Below are 22,392 nucleotides of genomic sequence, written 5' to 3'. Positions count from 1 at the left end.
ATGTATTTAACAGAAGCAACAAAGAAAAAGCATTTTTCTCAACAAAAGGAGTTGCATGCATGATTTTGGAACAAAACCACATGATTTAGCTTTGGTTCAAAACACATTGAACAGATATTCAGGTTTTCTTTTGACACTGGGTTTTTATTGACTGCTTCATGATGATATCAAAGTCAAATAAGATGCAATATTTAAAAAGATTCACTTGGTGGATATTTTTGGTTGCACAAAACCGTTGGCTCGACAGCAGTTCTGCAAATATTGTGGGGTCACAGTCCTGCATGGCTGCTCTATAAAAACCTGGGAGGCTCAGAGTGAGAGATAATCTTTGAGTTTATCCATAATTCCATGAATTCCATCAGCTGCAACTACAATAACTGTCCTCAAAGGCTTCATTGGTACATCATCAAAGGACCATCTGCCACCCAGACAGGTGTCACTCTCCTCTTGCACTGAGTAGTTGAATTTCAGAAGGGCTTTCTAAACAACAGAAATAAAAGCATTCAGATTAAAATGTTTAGTTAGCATGAAAATAATGCATCATCTAAACAAAATAAAAATAATGAACCTATTATGCCTATGCTTATTAAGAAGTTTTTTTCCTCTTGAAGCATCCACCAAAAAGAACCAAAAAATCTACTATTTCAAGTGTTTTAAACTATTTTCTTTTCAGAGAATTTATATAATTCATATTAAATTCTATAATGGTTGCTACCATTAGTTTGGGATCAGAGAAAAAACCTAGGAGAGAGGGAAGAAAAAAAAAAAATCAAAGTTCTGAGGCTCTGCTGCTTTCAGGGCCTACTCTTAAAACTGCCCAGAGTCCTAAAAATTAACAAATCTGTAAGAATATGAGTAGGAATCAAATATTAAGAGGATGGGCACCAATATGAATCCCGAGGAGAATTTCAGCAAGCTCTTGGAAAGGTCCCAGGTGGCTGGAGCAACTGCAAGATCTATTTCTGCTTCTCCAAACAGGCAGGTGTGTCAAATGTGCATTATTTCTTTCCAGGGATATAAATCCCATACAGAAAGTCCCTTTTCATCAGCTCTCCTAGATAAAATTCCTGATGGATAAGAAAAATAACCTAATGAATATTTCCTAATGAATCAATCTGACACAAATCAGATTTAAAACTCTGAGCTGAACCATCAAGTAGAAAAACTTACCTGATTCCTTCCCTTTGGGGGAAAATTAAGATCCACTCTCTTTTTAGGTTTGCTTTCCACTAACAATACATCAAGGCTTTAAATCTCATTTTGGACCAATTACCACATTAACTGAGTGGCTTTGCTCAAGAACAATTTGAGCACCTTTAATCAATTCCAAGTCTGGTTATAATAGATTTTCTGGTTATAATTTTAAGGAACAGGATGAAGCCCAGGGCAGTGCCAAGTGCAGGAAAAGGTTTCTCTCAGTTTGATATGGCTCCAAGTGCCTCACCACATTTAATGCTATTTTATGGCAATCTAATTAACATTATGTGTGATCAGGGAGGACAGACACTCAGCACTAATTTAACACACACATTATTAAGTACAGAGAGACATTTCATTTAATACCCTACATAATGTTTAAAGTGAATTTTTTTTAAACTCTGGGAAGATTGTTAAAAAGAAAAACATGCTCAGTTTGAGTCTATCCTTTGGAGCTGAGAATTACTGGAGTTAGATGAAAGCACACAATTAGCCTTTAATAAATAACAAAGCTGAGATAAATAAATACAAAATGAACCTTCTAGAACAGAACACCCACAGACACATGAGCATCACAGGCTTCTCCCCAGCAGCTTTTCAACAACATTTTACAGAGTTCAGCTTCAGCTGTTTCAGCTGCTGTGGCAGGAGCACAAAAACAAAATCCCCAACTTGCAATGCACAGAGGCTACAACACAATTCCCTACAGCTTCCAGTGAATTCCCACACTTACATTTCTCTCCTTCCCAAGAAATAAAATTACAGCCCTATCACAGCCTCTGTCAGAATGAAGGAAATTTTGCCATTAACCACCCCCTGCATGTGCAAGTCCTTTGCCCTGCAGGCACTGCCAGAAATGAAAAATAAGAGTCTCTTGACAAAGTAATAATATTGTACAATAGTGGTTTAAAAAAAAAACAAGAAACCATGAAAAATTCTTTGCATTTCAAAGCACATTTTAAATTTCATTTCCTGTATTTTCCCCTCACCTGATCTGGCTTGGGACCAGCAGAATTGTGTGGCCAGGTTGCCTTAGGAAATGGGAAGTAATATTTTCATCTCAGTGTTTCACCACTTTTTATTAATATACTTGCCCTGAGTAGAATAGAGACAGAAAAGGGAAGCAAGAGCCATTTCTTAGGATCTCCATAAGTTTTCATTCCAAACATTTTCTGCAAGTAACAGGTACCCAGGAGGAAACAGATAAATCATACACAAAAAGAGCTTGATTGCTCCTCTCTCACACTATTCCAAAACACCCTGGATTAAATTTAAAAATATTTGTGACCATCTTGATATAAGCTCCCCTTGAATTTGAGGTGAAACATCTCTTGTTGAGGATATGTAAAGAAAAACAAGCATTTTAAATAAAATAATCATGTTACCTCATGAAAGAATTCTTCCTCTGCATTTGCAAACATTAATTCCTCCTTTGGCTGATTTCTCCCTTCCTTCCTCTTAGAATTGCTCTTTGTGGCTTCTGTAAAGGTCTTGCTGATAAGGAGGTAATAGTGGCACTTTCCACAGGGCTTGTTTGTTCTCTGTGCCTCAGTCAGCTCCTTCCTAAAGAGGAATAAATGTTTATACAATTTAAATCCTAAACAAGCATATAAGCAAACCTTATAATGTACTGGTATAGAAAGGATATTCAAATTGCAGCCTATTCTTTGATGAGTACCTCAGAAAAACAATTTTGCAGATGCATTCCTGGTACTTAAACATACTATTTGTACTTTAAACTATAAAAATATGGATGTTTTGCCACAGCTCACAGAATAATCCTTTTTCCCCACAATCCAGTTCATGGCAGAGTGTCTGTGCAATGATTCTAAGTGCAACTCTCCTTAAAAATACATCACATTATCACTTCCTTGAGGAACTGTAACTGCAGGGACAGAAAATATTCTTGCTCACCCTCGTGTTCACCATGTTGTCACTCCAAACCCTTTAAGACAAAGAGGCTGAGATCTGAATTTGAGTTGTGACAAGTGTTATATTTGTGGTGAGCTCAATCTGATTTCTCATCTCATCTCACATGAGAGGAAAGAAGGCAAAAATTAAAGAAGAAAAAAAGATTATCTCCATTCTGTTACTGGTTCCTTATCCAACAAAACTTCCTTGCTCCCAGTTCTCAGCACGGCACTAAAATGATGTAATGCTGTGTTTCAGTGGATTCATTTATTTACATTCACCCAGCTTTTGATATAATCCATGAATTGGCAGAGATCAAACAGCACCTCACCTGCTTTTTCATTACTTGAAACTAATCAAAACGCTGCATATTTATGTGGACCAAAACTAATTCACCTTTTAATCCTTTCCCTCAGTCCAAATCTCCCATTCCAGAGCCAGACCTTAACACAGAAACAGAAATACCCAAGCTGCTCCTTATCAGCATGCTAAAAAAGTTCTCATTTTTAAATTTTCCTAGATCAGTGTGAAAATAATCTACAATACAAGGAAAAACTGCAACATACACACAGCTATTTCTATAGAACAGCTCGTGTTCTGAAATTATATCTTCTATAGAATTTGAGAAAGCTTTTTACCTTTAAAAAGATATAAAAATATTTTAAAAATTAACTAAAGACCATATATGAGATTAATTTGATTTTGTTCACGCTTTACTCATATCTATAGCATCAACTGTCTTAACACAGCTCTGAAAAATATGAAGAAAAAACACCATTCTACATCATGCAAGAAAAAAAAAAAAAACTATAAACAAACTTACTGGAGCTGCTGGTGCATGGGCAGAGCAATCTGTGGAGGGACATTGATGAACCTTTCACTGAGGATGAGCCCCACAGGCTTTGTGCTGTCGTTCAGGAGTTTACTCAGCTGTTCCACCACACGCTGCTCACAGCTCTGCTCACAGCGACTCACGAGCAGCTCTTTGATTTGCTCAGCACACTGGGTGCCCTGCAATCAAAAGGTGCATTTTCTTTACCTGACATAACAACTATTTACACAAGAAAACCTTGAATGACAGCTTCAGGAGAACTTCCTACAGGCCTGGTGCCAATTTCCCTCAGCAGCCTCTAAAGCACTGCACAATTGCTTTGAAATCATTCTCCAGCCCTAAAGCTGAGGGCAAACAAAGGTTGTGAAGTGATGGGAACAAGGAACTGCAACAGCACAGCAAAACTCCAAACTGCAGAAGATCAAAGGGAAGAAGTACAAGAGACTGACAGCTCACTTACCCTGGAATAACTATGCCCATCTTTAACTCTCTGTTCCATTCTTTGCTTCATATTTGACCCTCAGCAAGTTACTGCAGTCAGAAAAAGCTAAGCCACTTCAAATTTTATAACCCCAGCCCTCCACAGTGGAATTCCAAATCCCAGTCCAGCTGTCCAGGCTTGTCACACAAGATGCAGTCTCATTTATTACTGATGCTAATATTTATAACCAGATGTTACTGAGGATTACCAACCTTCCTTTCCGTTAAGTTCAAGCAGCTTATAAAACCAAATACTTCATCATCATCTTCTTCATCATCACTACTGTCTTCCTGCACTTCTGCTTGCTGTTGAATGAAAGGAAAAGCAACAACTCATACTGACATTCTATTTCCACTCTGTAGCAAAAGATGTTTTTCTTTCCAGGTGATATCAGAAGATGAAAACCATTGAGGAAATCTGTACAAACACAGACAGCAAATTCTGCTGCATCACTGAACATCTCAGTGTGCTCAGAGCTTTAGAGAGGGCCAGGTCATGCATCTTCTACAGCAGAGTCCTCTGAAAGGCACTAAAGGTTGAGAGCTCTCGTTTACTAAGCAGCATCTCAGCCCAGGGGATGGCAATATCTTAAGCAAAACCAATTTCCTTCAGTTTCTAACACAGGGAAGTAAACCTGGAATGTCTTGACAACCACAGAGCAATGAAGCTTTGATAGGGAGGGAGACAAAGAGCTTTGTCTTTGTAGGAAAGTCATAAGCTCCCATTTCTTATGGAGATGGTAACAAACCTCTCCACTGCATTCTCAGCATTACTACACTGAAATTCAGGGAGTGAAAAGCCTTCCTTGTAAAAACACTATAACAAATTCCTTCTTTGCTTGAAAGTAGGTATGGAAAATTACAGTTCCCATAGAAAAATTATTCTTAAAGATGAAAAAGCAAGAAAGCACACAAATAACACAGACAGGATCCCTTTCTGAAATACAGAAATCATTTCAACAAAGAAAGTATTGTACTTCAATTACAAACATAATATCTGTCTTACCTTGATAATACTCCCAATGTGGTTCTGTTGTATTAATATATCAGTTAATTCAGCAGTGTTAACAGGAGCTTTTAGAAACAACTGGAAGACAGGAAACAAGTATTAAGTTTCAGGCACTGAAGGTATCTCATGGATCACTTAGTACAAAATAAAGTGAGCTTTTTATTTATCTTCCTTCATTATAATACTGCAAAAGCTAACAATCAGCTGCTTGAGGTGCTTGCTCCTGCACCTTCCACATGCTGATATTTCCACATTGGTACCCTCTGGAGTTTGATATGATCTGAAAGCTGGGGCTATTCCACCCCTGGAAGTGTTCAAGGCCAGGCTGGATGGAGCTTGGAGCAATCTGGGATAGTGGAAGGTGTCCCTGCCCATGGCAGGGGCTTTAAGGATGGGCTTTAATATCCCTTCCAACCCAGGCAATTCTGTGATTATCTAACAAAAGGAAGCAAAGTAACATATAAAAGCTAGAAAACAATATAGAGAATGTGAACTGATGTCTTTGCATAACTCCTTAGGTGTTTTTTATCAATGGACATATCAACCAAGTTAACAAGTAACCACAGTACCTGCTGTAGTAACTTCTTTATCCCGTTATAGTCATTGTCTGTTATGGAATGTGCTTCAAATTCAATATTCACTTCCTATGGAGTAAAACAGAGAATATCACACACACTTGGCAAGAAGTTACATCTGAAGAAAGCTCAACTGTAAGAAACTTGGAGATAAGTAATGGCAAACAGCAGAAACACCTTGCAGTAATCCCAGCAATTGTTCATTTCTCCTGTGATCTTTAGAGAACATCTGTGCAGGTAACTTTTCAAATCTGACCCACCAATTGTGTCACAAACAAACCTTTAATGCTTTGCTCTGCCATTTGGTTTACAGAGTTACAGCTGTTGTAGCCACAGACTCTTCCTGCAGAGAGGTTTGATCCAGGCAGTTAAACACTGGGAACTTCAGGACTGGGATGTAAAACCTCAGCTAAAGATTGCTGCAGACATTTAAGTAATTACATACAAACCCACACTTCTGCTACTTCCCCAAACCCTCCTGGCATCATTAACCCCACTGTGAAACTCTGCAAATGCTGAGAGCCAGGCACTGCAGCAGCCACGATGGGAACTGCTGCTTCTCCTTCCAGAACAAATGCTGTGTGTCTACCAACATTTTTATTGTCATTCAGTATTAAAAGCCACACCTGCCAAGGTTACTCTGCCCACCTACTCCACTGTTCAAGATCATTTAAAGCTATTTTGCCTTTTAATTGCCAGTTTCAATTACACTTCCTGAGTAACCTCAACAACTCAGCCTTACTCTAGCCACCATTCAGCCTCATACTTTCTCCAATCCCTCACCGAGGTCATAGCCTTTGCTGCCACTGGAAGAACAGCATTAAAGACCTGTTTGTAATGTAGAAAACAGGCACACAATCCCTTGGGAGGCAGTAAAATTCAGGAGACAGTGGCACAGCTTTTCCCTGCATCCCTGGCAGTGCCCAAGGCCAGGCTGGACAGGGCTGGGAAAACCCTGGGACAGCGGGAGGTGTCCCTGCCCACGGCAGGAGTGGCACTGCATGGGCCTTAAGGTTCTTTCCAAACCAAACTATTCTGAGATTCTATAGTAAAAGGAAGCAAGGTAATATAATAATAAAACATGGCAGAATATAACAAAAGAGCTAATCCTCTGTGCTGACAGCACCATTTCCAAGCACTCCAGCCCCACACCTGAGCGGGCACGCCAAAGGCCGGGGCTGTACTGCTGAGGCCTCGGGGAGCCCAACACTTGAAAAACAGCTAAAAAAATTCAAAATTTTCAACAACAAGGCAGCGAACACACTTTGGATCGACGAGCCAGAGGGACGCGTTCCCTGCGCTCCCACAGGACACGCTCCAGTGCCCGCGGGGCCTCGTCGGGACACGGCAGGGACACAGCCCAGCCTGAATATCGCAAACATCCCCCGGCAATCCCCTGTGGGATCCATGCGGGCCCATCCCAAACATCCCGAACAATCCCCGACAATCCCCTGTGGGAGCCGTGCAGGCTGTACTGAACATTCCCCGACAATCTGCTCTGGGAACTGTGCGGTCCCGTCCCAAACATCCCCCGGCCATCCCCTGTGGGATCCATGCGGTCCCGTCCCTCTCACCTCATCGATGGGCGACTCCGAGTCCGAGTCGGAGCAGGCCGAGCCCTCGGAGCCGCTGTCGGAGCCCTCGGAGCTGCCGCAGCCGCTGTTGGAGCCCTGCTCCCCGGCGGGGCCCCGCGCCCGCCGCTTGGCCGGCGTGGCCATGGCACGGCTCGGAGGAGAGGACGGTGTGGCCGGGACGCGGCGGGACGCGGGATGTCGCCGAATGTCGCCACAGCGAGCGGCAGGCAGCGCCCGGAGAGCGCGGACGGGCCGCGGAGCCTGAGGAGGGAGGCGCGTCCCGTCCCCGCAATGCCGGATTTCCTCTTGGTGCTGTGGTGTCACTTCCTTACACAGGGAATTCCTGCCCCGGAATGGCTGTCGCGGGTTAAATCGCCCTGCCCTGGGAGGTTTTGGAGTCCCCATCCCTGCAGGAAAGGCCTGGAGGTGGCACTGGGGGCTCTGGGCTGGGGACACGGTGGGGATCGGGCACGGATCGGGCTCGGTGATCCTGGAGGGTTTTTCCAGCCTCAGCCATCCTGAGATTCTGTTTGACAGAAATAAAGTGTGCTGAGCATCTCCGACATTAGCAAAAATTACTGTGAGTAAAAAGCAGCGTTAGTAAAAAGTGCCATTTAAAACAGGAATCAGGCGCCCGCTGCTTGCTCTAGAAATTGTGTCCCGGCTTCCACTGAAGCAAATTCCTGGATAATTCCAGACAAAGCGGCAGGAAAGGGTGATAGGGAGAGCACAGTAAGCACAATGTGATTCTGGTTTTTTGTGAAAAATACCAATCGGGAAAACGCGTTGAAATATCCTAAGCACTGAAGAAATGCTCATTAATGATCAAGCCTCCGCTATGTGGAACGTGTTCCATTTAACACTTTGTGTCTAATTAATGAAGAAAGGTGGGTGTTACATGGAGAGAAGAGCATTGAGCACTCGCTGTTTCCAGCCAGGAGAAATGCAAGGCACAGAGTCTTGGGATGGAATTCCAGCTTTATAAAACCCTTCAAGAGGGTTCCAATTTTCATGTTCCCTTGAAAGCATCAAACACATCTGTGTTTATTTTCTTATTTACATTACAGTGAGTATCACAGTACTTTTAGTTAATAAGTTAAAAATGGTGATAAATGGGGATGTACAAGGCCTTTTAAGAGCTAATATGTTTAATTAAGAACGGACACGTAAATTATTTTTACTTTTAGCTTAATTACACACTCGGAACTTGCAATGTGGAATTTTCTATCTAATTACAAAAGTACCACTTTTAAACCTATGAAGAAGAAGATAAAGAAGAAAGAAACCTCTGTTCTAAAACAGGTTTATAATGGTGTAAGGTTTAGTTAACTAGACAAATTATTTAATTATGATTTAATTTTTTATTTTGGGTTTGGTTAAATTGTTTTGTAATTGTTTTATGCTTTTATGTATAGATGTATAGATTGGAGTTTTTTGTTTTGTTTTGTTTTTTGAAAGCTGTGTTTGCTCTGGGAGCAATTAGGTCATTGCCAAAATTTGAATACTGACATCCAGGGAAAGAATTTAGATAAAGATGAATTTTCCTATGTGTGTGCTCTATGAGGAAAATGCCACACTGGTAACTGGGGTAAATGTACACTAAGAGAGTGGATTTTTGTTAGTGTTATTTGTGTACTTGCTTATGTTTTGTAACTTTGAATTTAGCACTTTGAAACTTGTAGGGAACTGAGAAGTATCATCTTCCATTTTCATGGCAGAATAGATGTTTTCAGCCCTGTCTTGTTTCCTAGAGTATCAGAAAAGGCATATGAATATTATATATGTTATTATAGCTGTATAAATGTGTGCATGTAGACACACACATGAAATTAAATCAATATCTTTGCATACTCATTTTGATGAGCAGAGGGTGAAAACCAGCATGGAAATTAATAGAATAAATAATTTTTTATAGATAGACAATGATTGAATTGCAGAACGTGGTGGCATTGTAGGGCCTGTTACTGCTTTTACAAAATATTCTTTCAAATATGTTCCCCTTGATGAGTTTCATTAGAGTCTCTTCCTTAAGCTGTGTTATCTAAAGGCAGCATATTTCTTATTTTCTGCCCTTATCAGAGTGGGTGTTCCTGCCTGGAGAATGCACAATAACTGCTTACTCATTGTGTAAGGAGCAGTACAACTGGTAGCAACCCAGTTCTTGGAGCTTTTAAAGTCACTGCTCGAGTCAAAAAAGTCCTTTAGATCTAATTTAGATAAATTCCATTCTTGTATTTCAGCATTCTGCTTTGGTGAACAATGAAGGTTCTGCTGCTGAAGGATCCCAAAGACAAAGATTCAGGACCAGATCCATATATTAAAGTGAGTAAATGTTAAGAAAACTAAAAAAAAATGTGTCACTTCTTTATTAAATACGAATGCAACTGTTTCAAGAGGGAAAAGGGACTTCATCAATATTAGGAGTGCATGTCTGAAATTATGCTGAGAGAAAAATACCTTAGAAAATTTGCCTTTCCTGCAAAGAATTTTATTAATTGTGGGCCATTTGTACTGAATTCATTGTAAAGCTCTCAGCAAAGTACTGCTTCATTTGAATTCATTAATATTGATTATGCTCATACAGACAGAATAAAGATTACAGAAATTCTTTGTATTTTTACTGGAAATGTGATGTGAAATAGAAGTTATGTGTTGCTGGAGTCCCTCCTGCCACTGTGGTGCCCTTGGTCATGTGAGTAAATCTCACTCATAAGAGCAAGAATTCCTCATCAAGGAGGATTATTTCTGTAGAAAAAACCAGTTGACAGAATTACAGAGATGTACAGGGACATTTGCAGGACTGGGTGGGCACCTGGGGACTTCAGAATTATGTGCTGGAGTCTCCTGTAGCTCACAAGGCCACAGTCCCACAGCTGTTTATTTAACAAAATGTTGTAATATTAAATAATGAACAAATCCAAACTAGATTTACCAGGGAAAGGAAATAAAATGCTTTTTTATTTTGCTTTAGCAAAGATAAATGCTTGTGCTTTGCTTTGAAAGAGCAAAAATGCTGTTTGGAATTTGTTACAAGAGCTGCAAACCTTTTCTTGATAGGAATTAGGATCATACAGCTTGGAAGCAACGTTGATCCCAGTTTTGTCATTTGAATTCACCTCTCTTGACAGCTTATTTGAGAAGGTAAATTTGAAATTCTTTCAGTTGTCTTATTTCCAACAGGATTTGGTTGCCAGGATCCCATTTAATCATTCTCTGTGTGGTACCTCTTCTTGTGTTGCCACAAACCAGCTTTGTACATTAAAATTTCTTGTACAGCATCAAGGACCTTGCCCCTGCTTGTTAAAGAATTAAATTGGTCAAAGAGAATTCACATTTAAATTGTGTGACCATAAATTGTCACAAGTATTGGGGCATTTCAGGCAGTTATTGAAGCTCTTGTGTTTGTCACAAGGTTATAAATAATGGTTCAACTGATTTTTAAAATTAATTTACTATTTTTTTTTTTTTTACTTCTTAAATTTACTGTTTCTAAATAGCTTTCCCATCCAGAGTGCTATGGAGGCCTAGTTTTTACAAGCCCAAGAGCATTAGAAGCCATCAAGATATGTTTAAAAGAGAAGAGTAAAAAAGAAGGTAAGTATATCTTGATATTCTTTGGTCTTTTTCTTTCAGCATCTTGTGATATTTGGGTTTTACTGAATTTTATTTCACCCACCAGTAGATATTTGGAGCATGATTTTAAAAAAACAAAACCTGAATTTCACAGTTCTTTTAGCATCATAAAGGGCTCATGCTACATTGAGCTTTTAAGGGTTGTGTTTTCCACACTTAAAAATGAAAGAAAAGAGCTTTTGGTGCAAATTACTGATTAGTGAGAGCTTTTCCAGCTCTGCTCCTCTCATGCAGAAGGAATATTTTGCTGCAGTGCCTGGTTTGCTCACTGACTGCTTTCCTCCCTTAAAGAGAAGATATCTCATAAGAACTGGCCATGACTTCTGTGCCTGTATAATTTGTATGAAATGCTGCAGGAAAAGGGAGTTCTCTGTCTTGAATAAGAAATTTCTCAAGTGAATTAATTATTAGTTAAGAAATGGTGAAGAAGTGTTGATACATAAAAGCCAACAGATCAGGAGTGAGGAAGAATCCTGCTAAATAGAAATATTCATCACAGTGAAATGTCAAATCCTTGTAAACTCTTCCAAATTCTTATGTTGGGTGATTCTGGCATGGAGTTTCTACTTTATCTGCTCCATTTTTGGGCTGTGGATAAATCAATATCCTGTGAGTAAGTTACACCCTTGAGTAAGCAGTAAATGCACTGAGACTCTCAGTTTATTGTAACATTTGCAGCACCAGAGGACAGGATATTAAGATTTTAGGTCAAAAGTAATCACTTCTCTAAATTTCATCCCTAATCTTGATTAGGACTTTTGGAAAATACATATTTTAGTAACAAAAATGAGTCTGTAGTTCCTATTCAGGTTCCTCTCAAAGGCAATAAATCCTTGTTTTTTTCCCTTCTGATTTTTATTTTTACTGTTATTGTTTGTATTTCTTTTTTCACCCCCCAGGACTCTCAGAAAAAAGTTCAGTGTTCTGTGCTGTTTTTGTTAAAAGAAGACAGTAAAAAACTTGGTGTATCTATTTTTGATCCGTTAGGATTTGTACATCCTGAATGTGTAGTGCAACTTTATTAATTATTATCATTTTGCTGTATTTGTGGATTAAACAGAAGTCCAAGTAGTCATTTAGCATTCACATTCTATTGCCATGTGCTTAAATTTCATTTAATGTAGTATAATTTAATGTTTTTCAGCCTGGTCAAAATCTCTTAAACAAATGTGGAATATCAAACCAACATATGTGGTAGGAAAAGCTACAGCTTCTTTAGGTAAGCTGGGGTATAAAAAATGAAAAATTGGCTAAATCTGGCTTGTAAGTACAATTTTTGCAGGAGGACCTGCTGTTCAAGGGTGCTGAGAAAAAAAAAAAAAGTTTTAGAACTGGATAATTTGGAAGAGAGGTAATTATATAAACATTAGAATTATCCATGCTCCAGCCAAGGATATCCATGGATTGAATCCAGTCTCTGGATTTCTGCTCCTTTTGTTGGAATGTGATGGTCATTGCTTGAAAAATTGGGTCAAAACAGGGAAAAAAAAAACAACCCTTTGTTCTTACTTTGAATGTGGTTTTGTCATTGTCTTTGGAAATAAAATTGGATGAAAGGGATTCTAACCTGGTTGAGATTGTGCACAAATTATTTGTGTGCTTGGCTCAAGCTGTGCCTCCCTTTCCATCCCAGGGTTCTGTGACAGGAAATCTGAATTGTTCTCATTGTTTCCCATGGTTTTTTCTTTTGGCTCTAGTGGAAGAAATTGGTCTTAGTCCACAAGGAGAAAAGGCTGGAAATGCTGAGAAATTAGCTGAATATATTTGTTCAAGTAAGTGGCTAAAATGTTGGAGTTAAATTAATGTAATGTCCCTTCTGTCATTTCAGAATTTCCTTCAGGTAAAAATCACAGTGAGGCAAAAATACTTCAAAATACATATCCAAGATATTAATTTACATGTAATCTTAGACCCTCTAGTTAATTAATAAATACTATATGAGCCAGCAGGAAAAGATTTATTTTTAGGGGAAGATCAGAGCTGTAATGATTGGAAATTGCTGCTAAATGAGAAGATTTAAATACTAGTGACTTCTCCCAAAATTACCCTGTGGTTTCAGAGGAATCTGGTTCTCAGCACCAAAGCTGAGGGGTTTTGAAGAAATTAAAGTGATAATTTAAGTCTTGTTTAACCATTTTGTTATGGTTAAATCTGTAATGCTTCTCAACCTATTATCAGATTATTGGGGGATTTTTAAAGTTTTTTTTTTTCTGACTTCCACTGATTTTACTCTAATTTGTTAAAATTTCCAGTAGCAATTAATAAGATTTTTAGACTTAAGGGCTGTTTATTTTTGAATGGATGGCTGAAAGCAGTGAAAAAAGAGTTTTTGTAAAGATGTGAGAGAGCTGCTGAGCAAAGTCTGCCCAGTAGCAGAGATTTATAGGGAAAAGAAAAACGGGATTGGAGCTGGCAAAAATTGTTTTTGCTGGGCACAGTGCTCTCTGATTTACTGGCAAATAAAATACTTCAGTTCTAGGGAATATTTAATGTTAAAAATAAGAGTTGCCAACAAAAGATCAAATAATAAATTCTGAAAATTAAAATTACAACACTAATATGTCATAAGTGAAGAATAACCCATCTCCCCTCTTCAGGAGATGTACTAAAGCAAAGAAAGGTTTCAGATGATTTTTTAGTGCTGGAAAATCTACTCTGGCAATGAATTAATATTTGCCAGGGATTTTTTTTTTAGCAGAAAAACGAGAAATACCTGCTTATTGTGTTGTATGAAGGTGAAAAAAATTAACCAAGCAGTGAATTTCAGTCACTGGATTCTGTTTGTAGCTGAGACATAGAAATATCCTCCAGGATTTTTTGGAGAATGTCTGCTTGCATGAACCAGCAATCTCCTTTCAGCACTTAAAAGCATCTTTTCTCTAGTAATTGTCTCTTAAAAATGTATTAACAAATCTGAATTAGGAATAAAATAATTCAATTTCTTTGGAAAGCTGAATGCAAAGCTGTATCAATCTGTGTAGAATTTCATCTTGAAATGTTCTCTGTTTCTTATTTATAGAAAAAGCCAAAACTGTGCAAAGCATGTCTGCTGTTAAATTCCTAATTTGATAAAAGCAAATGAGGATATCCACTCCCACCCAGCAGAGCAACCAGAATCCTTTTTCCTTGGAGAATTAAGAAAATGCAATTGCAGATAGACCAGAACTTTTCAGCACAGTATTGTCCTTTTCTTTGTCTGCCTGAATATTCTTTTATAGAGAGCTCTGTCATTTATTGAGTGGCACAGATTTTAAATATCAAATTGAGGCAGGTTGTGTTGAGGAGGAGATAAAGTGCATTTCTATTCCCCTTGCCCTTCTACAAAGGAAGTTATCTTTTTTGCCAATATTCATATTCTAGTTATGGAATATTCTTAATGTTCCTGCTAAGTAGCTTCTGTCCTGTGAATTGGGGCTGCAGATGTTTTCAGTTGCCTTAGAGCTGTGTCTGTGGTGAGGCATTTGATAAATCAGCATTTGATACCTTTAAAATGTATTAAATCACATTTACTCTTTATTAAAGGCCTGAGTTAATTAAAGTTCTTGTTTGTGTGTTTACAGGAGAGAAACCCAATTCCTCAGCTCTCCTATTTCCTTGTGGAGCCCTGAAAAGAGAAGTACTTCCTACAGTGCTTAGAGAAAAAGGTTGAACTTCCCCTGGAGACCCATTTTAATTAGTCAGTGATGAGAAAAGTTGCATCTAAAGCTTGTGAACCAAATTGGAAGAAGTAAAAATGGAACGTGCTGAGGAGAGGATGGGAGTAAACACTGGGAGCTTGGATGGCTGCCCAGAGCTCTGGACGTGCAAATCCTTCACAGAACTTTTATGTCTTTTTAGCCTAAAATAGTTACACTTAAATGCAGTTAGGAGGTGAGTGCTGAATTGAAATAATAGAAATTAATGAATGCATTAATTATGATTGCATATCCTGATTGCAGGCATACCCCTGGAAAGCCTCACTGTTTATCAAACAACCCAGCACCCTGATCTGCAGGAATCTTTGAGCAGTTACTTCTCCCAACAGGTACTGGACACTGATGTTGTTTGGGATTTTCTGAGGCAGGTGACAATGCCTCCCAGAATATTCCTTTTTTTGAAGTAGTGTAACTGAAATATCACTGGGCATCCTCACTGTGTGTCACAAATCAGAATCCAGGAGTAATCTGCCCTATGCAGCCTGTGTAAAAGTAATCATTCTTTTCATTTTTCAAGATGGGCTTTCTGACTTTTCCATTTTAGGAGCCTCCATCATAGAATTACAGAATCATGGAGTGGTTTGGGTGGGGAGAGAACTTAAGGCTCATCCAGTGCCACCCCTGCCATGGCAGGGACACCTCCCACTGTCCCAGGCTGCTCCAACCTGGCCTTGGGCACTGCCAGGGATCCAGGGGCAGCCACAGCTGCTCTTGTCACCTTGTAGCAGGGCCTGCCCACCCTCCCAGGGAACAATTCCTGCCCAATATCCCATGCAGCCCTGCCATTCCCTGTGTCCTGTGCCCATGTGCACACTGCTGGAGGAGGGAGTGAGCTGTACCAACGCTGCTGATTTCACCAGGGGATCCCTGCGAGCGTCGCCTTCTTCAGCCCATCCGGCGTCAAATTCTGCCTCCAGCACATCCAGAAGCTTTCAGGGGATTTGATCAACCAAGTCAAGGTATCTTCTCTTAAAAATGGTGGAATACAAGAGGCAGGAAATTTGGGGTGGGCAAATAAGATAGAAAGGCTCTTACATTCACTGCAAACGTTGATTTTATCTTTGGTTTGTGTTATTCTCTCTGAAGAAATCCCCAGTTTATAACAAATACAAATATTATACAGAATTATAGAATCCCAGGATGGTTTGGGTTGGAAGGGACTTTAAAACCCATCTTGTTCCACCCCCTTGCCATAGGCAGGGACACCTTCCACTACACCAGATTACTCCAACCCCATCCAACCTGGCCTTGGTTGGATTTTAAAAAAGAAATTGTTTTCACTTGGAATGTTTTTCCCCGACCACTTTCCCCCATCTCAATTAGGACAGACTTCATTTTCCCTTAGTGAGGCAATGGTGTGAGAAGTTGTTGCTTGCACCAGGCTGCAGCTGATTAAAATTCCTCTCACTTTTCCCTGTTCTGTGGGACTCAGAGCTTTCAGTGTTTGTAATGGCGAGATAAATGCTCATCTTCCCCGAGTCACTGCTAAGTAGCTGCATTGATGGGTGGCTTTTAATGCTGCAAATCTTCAGCCTGAGCTGCTCAGTGCTGTTTGGGAGGACACAGAGCTGAGCCGTGGTGCTGTGCCCGAGCGTGTACAGTGCAATGTTGTCCCCGCAGTTCGCTGCCATCGGGCCCAGCACAGCAGAGGCCCTGCAGGGCGCCGGCATCGCCGTGAGCTGCACTGCACGGAGCCCCACGCCGCAGGACCTGGCTGCTGCCATCCACACAGCCCTGCACCTACGCAACTGCTCTGTGCCACACTGAGAGCCCAGCACGGCCGACGCGGGGCTCCAGGATTTTTGCAGACCTGTTGTCCTGCAAGAAGGTGGTTTTTTTTGGGATTATGAAGGACTGTCCTGGTCGGGAATGGGTGTGAGAAGGTTGCATCGAAATATCTTAAGAAATCTGGAATCTGTGCAGCATCCTTAAAGCATCCAGCTATTCCCTTTCCTCCTGTGTGCACTGTGAATATTTTATCCTTGAAAAGCAGCTGTGAACACTGAGACACTGAAATCAGCCCCTCACCTCAGGTATCCCCCAGCACACAGCTCAGGTTGGAGCTGCTCTGTATGATCAGTTTTACTTGCACATCTTTTGTAGGAAAAGCCCCCGTATTCCAATGAAGTATTTTCTGTTGTGAACTTGTTTGTTGTTCTGCTTTTTAAATATTTGTATACAAATGATAATTGCAGATTCTGAGTGGAACAGGAGAATTCTTGCAGTGAAGTTGCTCTGTGTGGGGTTAATTAAGGTCATCTGTTGCCCCTTGTTACCCTGACAGAGTCTTAAAAATGAGGTTTTGGTTTCTGTTCCTGTAAAGGAGGATTTATTAACAGAAATAAACTGGCTTACCAGAGTTAATGATGGTGTTAGAGTTGTCTGTTTTGGATGTGGTTTATGCTTTAATTGTTTATCTCTGAAAGGGGAAAAATAATCCTATTTAGCACTAACACTCCCTCCAGCTAATGCCAGGGGCTTCACAGGAGATTTGAATCATAATATACTCATTTATAATCCTCCTGAAAGTCATTTGTGTTGTTAGCACAGTGCTGAGGTTCCTGGAATAACAGAGAAATCCTCCTTTGCTGCACAGTTCGAGGCTGAGGATGGGACCTGAATTTCCATCCACACGAGAGGCTCCACACCTGGAACAAGAGGGAACCTGAGCCTGGTTCTGTTCCTATAAACTGAATAATTCCAGAGTGTGGCTTCATCAGTCACACTGGGACAGCAGGACAAGGGTTTGGCTTATGAAACACTTCCCTTTCTCAGGATGAAATGGAATCTCAGGAGGGCACAAACTACTGGAAGATCACAGAATGCCAGGATGGTTTGGGTTGGAAGGGACCTTAAAGCTCATCCAGTTCCATATGAATGCATGTAAAACCCATTTCTACCTTTACATAAAGTGGTTTATACTGTTATTATACAACAATGAACCACCTTTATTTGTAGAAGAACATCAGGACATCAGATATTATATTCTGGAAAATTTTATTAACAAAAAAAAACACCAAGAGTCCTCACATGCTGAGGTAAGACCTCGCTCAGTGTTACAGTGGAGTTTACAAAGTTTTTTCTCTTTCAAATAGTTGTAATTCTGTTGAGCAGTTTGCTGCTCTGAGGAGAGTCATAACCAAGAAAAACAAGGCAGACTGACGTGTTTATATTTAATAAATAAATTTTTATTTAAAAATATCCTCTCTTTTATTCACAGTTTCAAGTCTGAAAAAGTTAATACTATTCTTGATCAATTCCAACACAGCTGAAACCATTTACTTTCCAAAACAAAATCCCAGAGATGGCTGATAAATTGCAAGAGTCACATCAAAGCTAGAAAGGCACAGGTTTTTGTGCAGGATCCTCCCTGGGATTAAGTAGTGCATCCACATATTCCACAGAAATCTCCTGGTACAGCTTGAGCTGCCTTTAGCAGTGAAAGTGTTCTAGTGCAGCCCTGCTTACAAAACACATTTCGTTACATACCAAACCAGAGCAGCTGTGAGGTTACATCTTTATGCAAAACACAGATCTCACTGCAAGAGAAAAATCAGGTGCAAAACTTACATTTTTATCTCCAGAACTCCAAGCTGGCATTTCAAACAAAGAAATGCTGGGAGCTGAACAAGGAGAGCTTTGCGGGGATAAAAAGGCATCCCTGTGCTTCCCCAGGTTCCAATGGAACAACAGTGGTGAGAACTCACCCTCAATAAACACAAACATCCCATGGGAACACCCCCAGTGCTCCCAGCAAGGCACTGGTGCTGCAGCTGTGCAGGGCTGCCCTCACTGCCTGCCCGGGCTGCCCTCGCTCCTGGCAGCCAGCTGCTCCAGCAGGGACAGGATGAGCTCGGTGCGCTCCAGCAGGGACAGCCCCTTGTTGGCAGTGGCACGGAGCAGCAGGGAATAAACCTGCTTGTTTGTTTTCAGAACTGCTTCTTCGTCATTGCTGCCCCTGCAAAGAGAGCAGAGAATCCCAGCTCTTAACCTGACCACAACTCTTCTTTCTGCAAATTATCAAGAGCGTTATTTAATAATATTGATTAGTATCCCTCAGCCCCCACTATTCCCTGCATTGCAGTCTGTTTGTACTGCAGGCAGGAACATAAAACATAAATACAATATAATATAAAATGTACAAGCAGCAGTCAGGTTAATTGCAAGTGCTTCAGGAGTGACTGAGAAATGTTGAAGCAAATTAAATTCATCATGCACTTGGCAGGAATCAGGTTCATTTATTAAACAGAACAGGTACTCAATAAAAAGCCACTGAAATGCAAAGTATTTCTGGGATAAGTTACAAGTATTCCCAGAACCAAGTATTACTTTCAATTACTTCTCCCCTCCGATTTGCACAGCCAAGTTCTGTTCTGCTCATGATTCCACTTTGGGAGAGTAAAACTCATTTCATCCATTTTGACTGCCAGGCTGCAAGTTTGGCTATCAAACACTAGTTTTCCTACATGTTCTCCTGTTTTTTGCCGAAGTGTACCTGAGACACTGAAGCATTTTGAGCTCCAGTTTCCTCCCTTTTCACCCCATTATTAAAGCAGATGGCAGAACATCCCCTCTGCAGAGCAGAAGGGAGGAAATGCACACAGGATGTACAGAAGGCACAAGAAAGGTTAGATCAAAAGTAGTTTCAAGCTTGGCCTCCAAGTTTTAAGGAATTGAGCAGATTTTTAAGAGAGTCATATCACTCAAACTAACAGATTCCTTGTGTGGAATCTTGAGTGCAAAACCTCAGCATGATGCCAAGGCAAATGTGGGGGTAAAAACCCTTCAAAACAAAAAATGAGGAGCTGCTCATGGTATAAAACAACAGAACTAAACCCATTTACTCAGTTAGCTGTGACATCTGCTTGGTAACAAATTATCCTGCAAAAATCCTCTGTGTTTCACGTATTCAGATTGCCACCTTGTGGAAGCTCTTTTTTAGGAGGTGGAAGCTCCTAACATTGCCTGAAAAACAGCTCAAAGCGCACCCAGGCTGTGTTCTCTTCTCATGTTTTGTATTTACCAGTCTCCCACTATCAGCAGACAACTTCCTGAGCACAATGAACTCATTTCTTGAACAGTTTACTTTTAGCAAAACAGCTCTTCCACCAGCAGTGCTTCAATCCCCAAAACTATTAACCCAACTTCCAAGCCTAAAAGAATCCTCTAAAACTAATGTCACATTTTCAGAACTTCACTTTATATAACATTAGGAACAGCTCCTGTAATCATACACTTGCTGCTGGGGGAGTGAAAGGTATTAAAAGGTATTTTCTGGCTGCCAAAAGGAACACCACACACACTCAGATCACAGCAGAAGGCATGAGGGAAGGAACTTGCTGCCACACCACATCTCAACACCTCTTCTAAGCACCAAAAGGAGTCAGGTTTTTCCTGAATGCCAGCAGCAGGACAGAAGACTCCAATAGGAATTAGTAAATTCTGTAACACCAATGCACATCCCTCACTGTGAAGAATTACTGATATGCCTGAATTTCTTCTCAAGTGCTCTGCTTGCCAAACTCCACTGACATTTTAAGAGCAAGATGTATCAAGAGATCAGCAGCACCCAGCAGCTTCTCCCCCAGAAACTCTGCTCTGTCACACAGCAATCCCATGTCAGTCAGAGTAAAGCACACCAAGCTTCAACTTACCCCATCTTTTTTTTGCTTGAAGTCAACAATTTAATGGATTGGAGGAGAAGGAAAGACATCCTGGACTCAAAAATCCCGAGCAGTTTCAAGACTTCCTCTTTGTTAAGGCTTGCAGAGGAATCATTCACTGACAAGCTCTCAGGACTTTTATCCTTACTGATCTACAGGGGAGAAACAACCCAAAACAATTTGACTGAATTCCACCTTTTAAATACAGAGAGTGATTTATAAAACCCCTCTTGCAGGTGAGCTTTTACATGTGTTACCCAAACTGTCAGTAAGGGACACACACATCAGCACATCCTGCAAGTAATTCTTGACTGAGGCATGAGGAACATAATTCACACTGGCTACAGACAGCCCTGCATGTTTTAATATTTAAATATTAATTATAACAGAGAGCTTTTTATTATACACAGATTCTGAAGTTCTTAGAGAAAATTTTTAAGGAATAGCAGAGTTGCACAAGAAGTCCATTGACACAGGCAGTCCACATTTGTAAAAAATGTGTTTTAATCCATCTCTGGATCATGTTTTGGAGGAATTTTTTTATCCACTTCAGGTTAAGGAAGAATTGCAATACATCTAACTCTGCCCACATTCTTTAAGCCACTGGCTCTATGGAAAATTAACCAAGGAATATTTTAACTGCCAAATGACCATTCTTTGGTGAAGGCACAAGCCAGAAGGGAGCAGGTATCACATCATTTGAAGTTCCTTTACCTGTTCAGTTTCTGCCACAAGCTCCTTCCTGATGAGCTGAAATGCACCCTTGGTTTTGGTCATTATATCAAGGGCCCCAGACAGAGTCTTTAATTTCCCAGCACTGCTGTTCTGACCTAAAAATAACCATAAAAATGAAGGACAAAAGGCTTGAGTTACAGACTGTATTTTTCTTCCATCCAAAGACTTCAAGAGTTAGGAAGAAAGCACATACTGCCCTGGTGAGCTGAAAACCAGCAAGATAAAAGTGCTCTGTCTCCTCTCTTGAGGAAAATTCTATTCTGAGCAGCAGATTGCTCCTGCTCTCATATAAATTTAATTATCTAAAAACAAAACTAAGTAGGTAGTGGTGCTTTGGAAAGCTGTTTAAAGCCAGAGTTGCACTTACTGGCCATCTGGAACTCTGCAAAGGCCACTCTCTCCAGCTGCACACGCAGGAACTCACAGGGGGCGTCCTTCAGGAGCTGGAAGAGTCGCACTGCTTTGCTGTAGTGGAGATCAGCAAGGACACGGTGCTGCTTCCTCAGGTGCTCATCCCCAACCTGCACTCACAGGAGAGCACAGAGTAAACCTCCCCTCTCTGGATGTTCATGAGGAGCCACTGGAAAGAGAGGGCTGGGAAACAGCACTCGTTTCTTTGGTTAAGTAATTGAAATAAATATATCCCAGCTACAGGCAGAAGGATAAATATCAGCTCCACACATATTGAACATGCTAAGGAGGGAATTTAGAAAATCCAAGAGTCTGCAGCAATACCTGGTTCCTGAGGCAGCTGTGGTACATTGAAGCCAGCCTGTGGTGGATGGTGGCAGCTCGGTACTGGCACAGGGGCTGTCGTTCAGACACTGTATCAACATCACAGTACTTCAAGGACTTCATCATGGCTTCACTGACTTCCTTCTCTATCTACAACAGAAATAAATACATACAAATTTAATAAAAATTCCCTGAAGAGGGGCTTTTCATAAGGGCATGTAGTATAGGACAAAGGGGGAAACAGCCTTAAGCTGAAGGAAGGAAGATTTAGAGTAGATACTGGGAAGGAATTGCTCCCTGTGAGGGTGAGGAGGCCCTGGCACAGGGTGTCCAGATTTGCTGTGGCTGCCCCT

At 40.6% G+C, this 22,392-nt stretch overlaps 3 protein-coding genes across 12 annotated transcripts in view; 1 reads left to right on the top strand and 2 right to left on the bottom strand.

Moving 5' to 3' along the window:
• Positions 1 to 123: 123 nt before the first annotated feature.
• Positions 124 to 7,889, bottom strand: BCCIP (BRCA2 and CDKN1A interacting protein). Of its 2 annotated transcripts, XR_015805217.1 has the most exons (8): positions 7,579 to 7,889; positions 5,999 to 6,073; positions 5,427 to 5,507; positions 4,634 to 4,726; positions 3,932 to 4,119; positions 2,583 to 2,760; positions 2,187 to 2,292; positions 124 to 480 (listed from the first exon to the last, which is right to left on the bottom strand). XR_015805217.1 is itself a non-coding variant. In XM_014879630.2 (7 exons), the coding sequence occupies exons 1-7, from the start codon at positions 7,720 to 7,722 to the stop codon at positions 310 to 312; spliced, it is 930 nt and encodes a 309-aa protein (XP_014735116.1). In that variant the 5' UTR covers positions 7,723 to 7,889; the 3' UTR covers positions 124 to 309. The 2 variants fall into 2 exon arrangements, 1 of the variants encoding a protein (XP_014735116.1); XM_014879630.2 differs by lacking the exon at positions 2,187 to 2,292.
• UROS (uroporphyrinogen III synthase) lies at positions 7,869 to 18,108 on the top strand. Of its 8 annotated transcripts, none has more exons than XM_088169458.1 (10): positions 7,869 to 8,004; positions 9,819 to 9,900; positions 10,636 to 10,719; positions 11,076 to 11,172; positions 12,356 to 12,430; positions 12,909 to 12,983; positions 14,772 to 14,855; positions 15,150 to 15,235; positions 15,684 to 15,865; positions 16,527 to 17,270. In XM_088169458.1, exons 2-9 carry the CDS (start codon positions 9,838 to 9,840, stop codon positions 15,849 to 15,851), a joined length of 732 nt encoding a protein of 243 aa, XP_088025584.1. In that variant the 5' UTR covers positions 7,869 to 8,004; positions 9,819 to 9,837; the 3' UTR covers positions 15,852 to 15,865; positions 16,527 to 17,270. The 8 variants fall into 8 exon arrangements, with proteins under 8 accessions (XP_088025584.1, XP_088025579.1, XP_088025580.1 ...); XM_088169453.1 differs by having other exon boundaries at positions 7,870 to 8,004; positions 15,767 to 15,865; XM_088169454.1 differs by having other exon boundaries at positions 7,891 to 8,644; positions 15,767 to 15,865.
• Positions 18,073 to 22,392, bottom strand: part of EDRF1 (erythroid differentiation regulatory factor 1) — a 21,936-nt gene continuing 17,616 nt past the window's right edge. For both annotated transcript variants that reach the window (XM_088169444.1, XM_088169445.1), the window contains 5 exons: positions 22,040 to 22,189; positions 21,672 to 21,825; positions 21,284 to 21,399; positions 20,561 to 20,721; positions 18,073 to 18,864 (listed from right to left, as the gene is read on the bottom strand). In XM_088169444.1, the coding sequence (XP_088025570.1) occupies positions 18,696 to 18,864; positions 20,561 to 20,721; positions 21,284 to 21,399; positions 21,672 to 21,825; positions 22,040 to 22,189 (750 nt within the window). In that variant the 3' untranslated portion in view covers positions 18,073 to 18,695. The remainder of the gene's footprint in view (positions 18,865 to 20,560; positions 20,722 to 21,283; positions 21,400 to 21,671; positions 21,826 to 22,039; positions 22,190 to 22,392) is intronic.

The sequence above is a fragment of the Sturnus vulgaris genome, chromosome 8 (genome assembly GCF_052056855.1).
Source record: "Sturnus vulgaris isolate bStuVul1 chromosome 8, bStuVul1.hap1, whole genome shotgun sequence".
NCBI classification, from domain to species: Eukaryota; Metazoa; Chordata; class Aves; order Passeriformes; family Sturnidae; genus Sturnus; species Sturnus vulgaris.
Note: the sequence above shows the minus strand (reverse complement) of the source record. Positions and strands in the feature narration are given on the sequence as shown.

Coding starts and splice junctions, on each gene's coding strand:
- BCCIP (XM_014879630.2), bottom strand. CDS start 7,722: ATGGCCACGCCGGCCAAGCGGCGGGCGCGGGGCCCCGCCGGGGAGCAG. Junction 6,074..7,578: donor CGGAGTCGCCCATCGATGAG/GTGAGAGGGACG, acceptor TTTACTCCATAG/GAAGTGAATATTGAATTTGA. Junction 4,120..4,633: donor TGAACTTAACGGAAAGGAAG/GTTGGTAATCCT, acceptor TTTTGATTGCAG/GGCACCCAGTGTGCTGAGCA.
- UROS (XM_088169453.1), top strand. CDS start 9,838: ATGAAGGTTCTGCTGCTGAAGGATCCCAAAGACAAAGATTCAGGACCA. Junction 9,901..10,635: donor GACCAGATCCATATATTAAA/GTGAGTAAATGT, acceptor TTTTCTTGATAG/GAATTAGGATCATACAGCTT. Junction 15,236..15,766: donor GCAGTTACTTCTCCCAACAG/GTACTGGACACT, acceptor TGATTTCACCAG/GGGATCCCTGCGAGCGTCGC.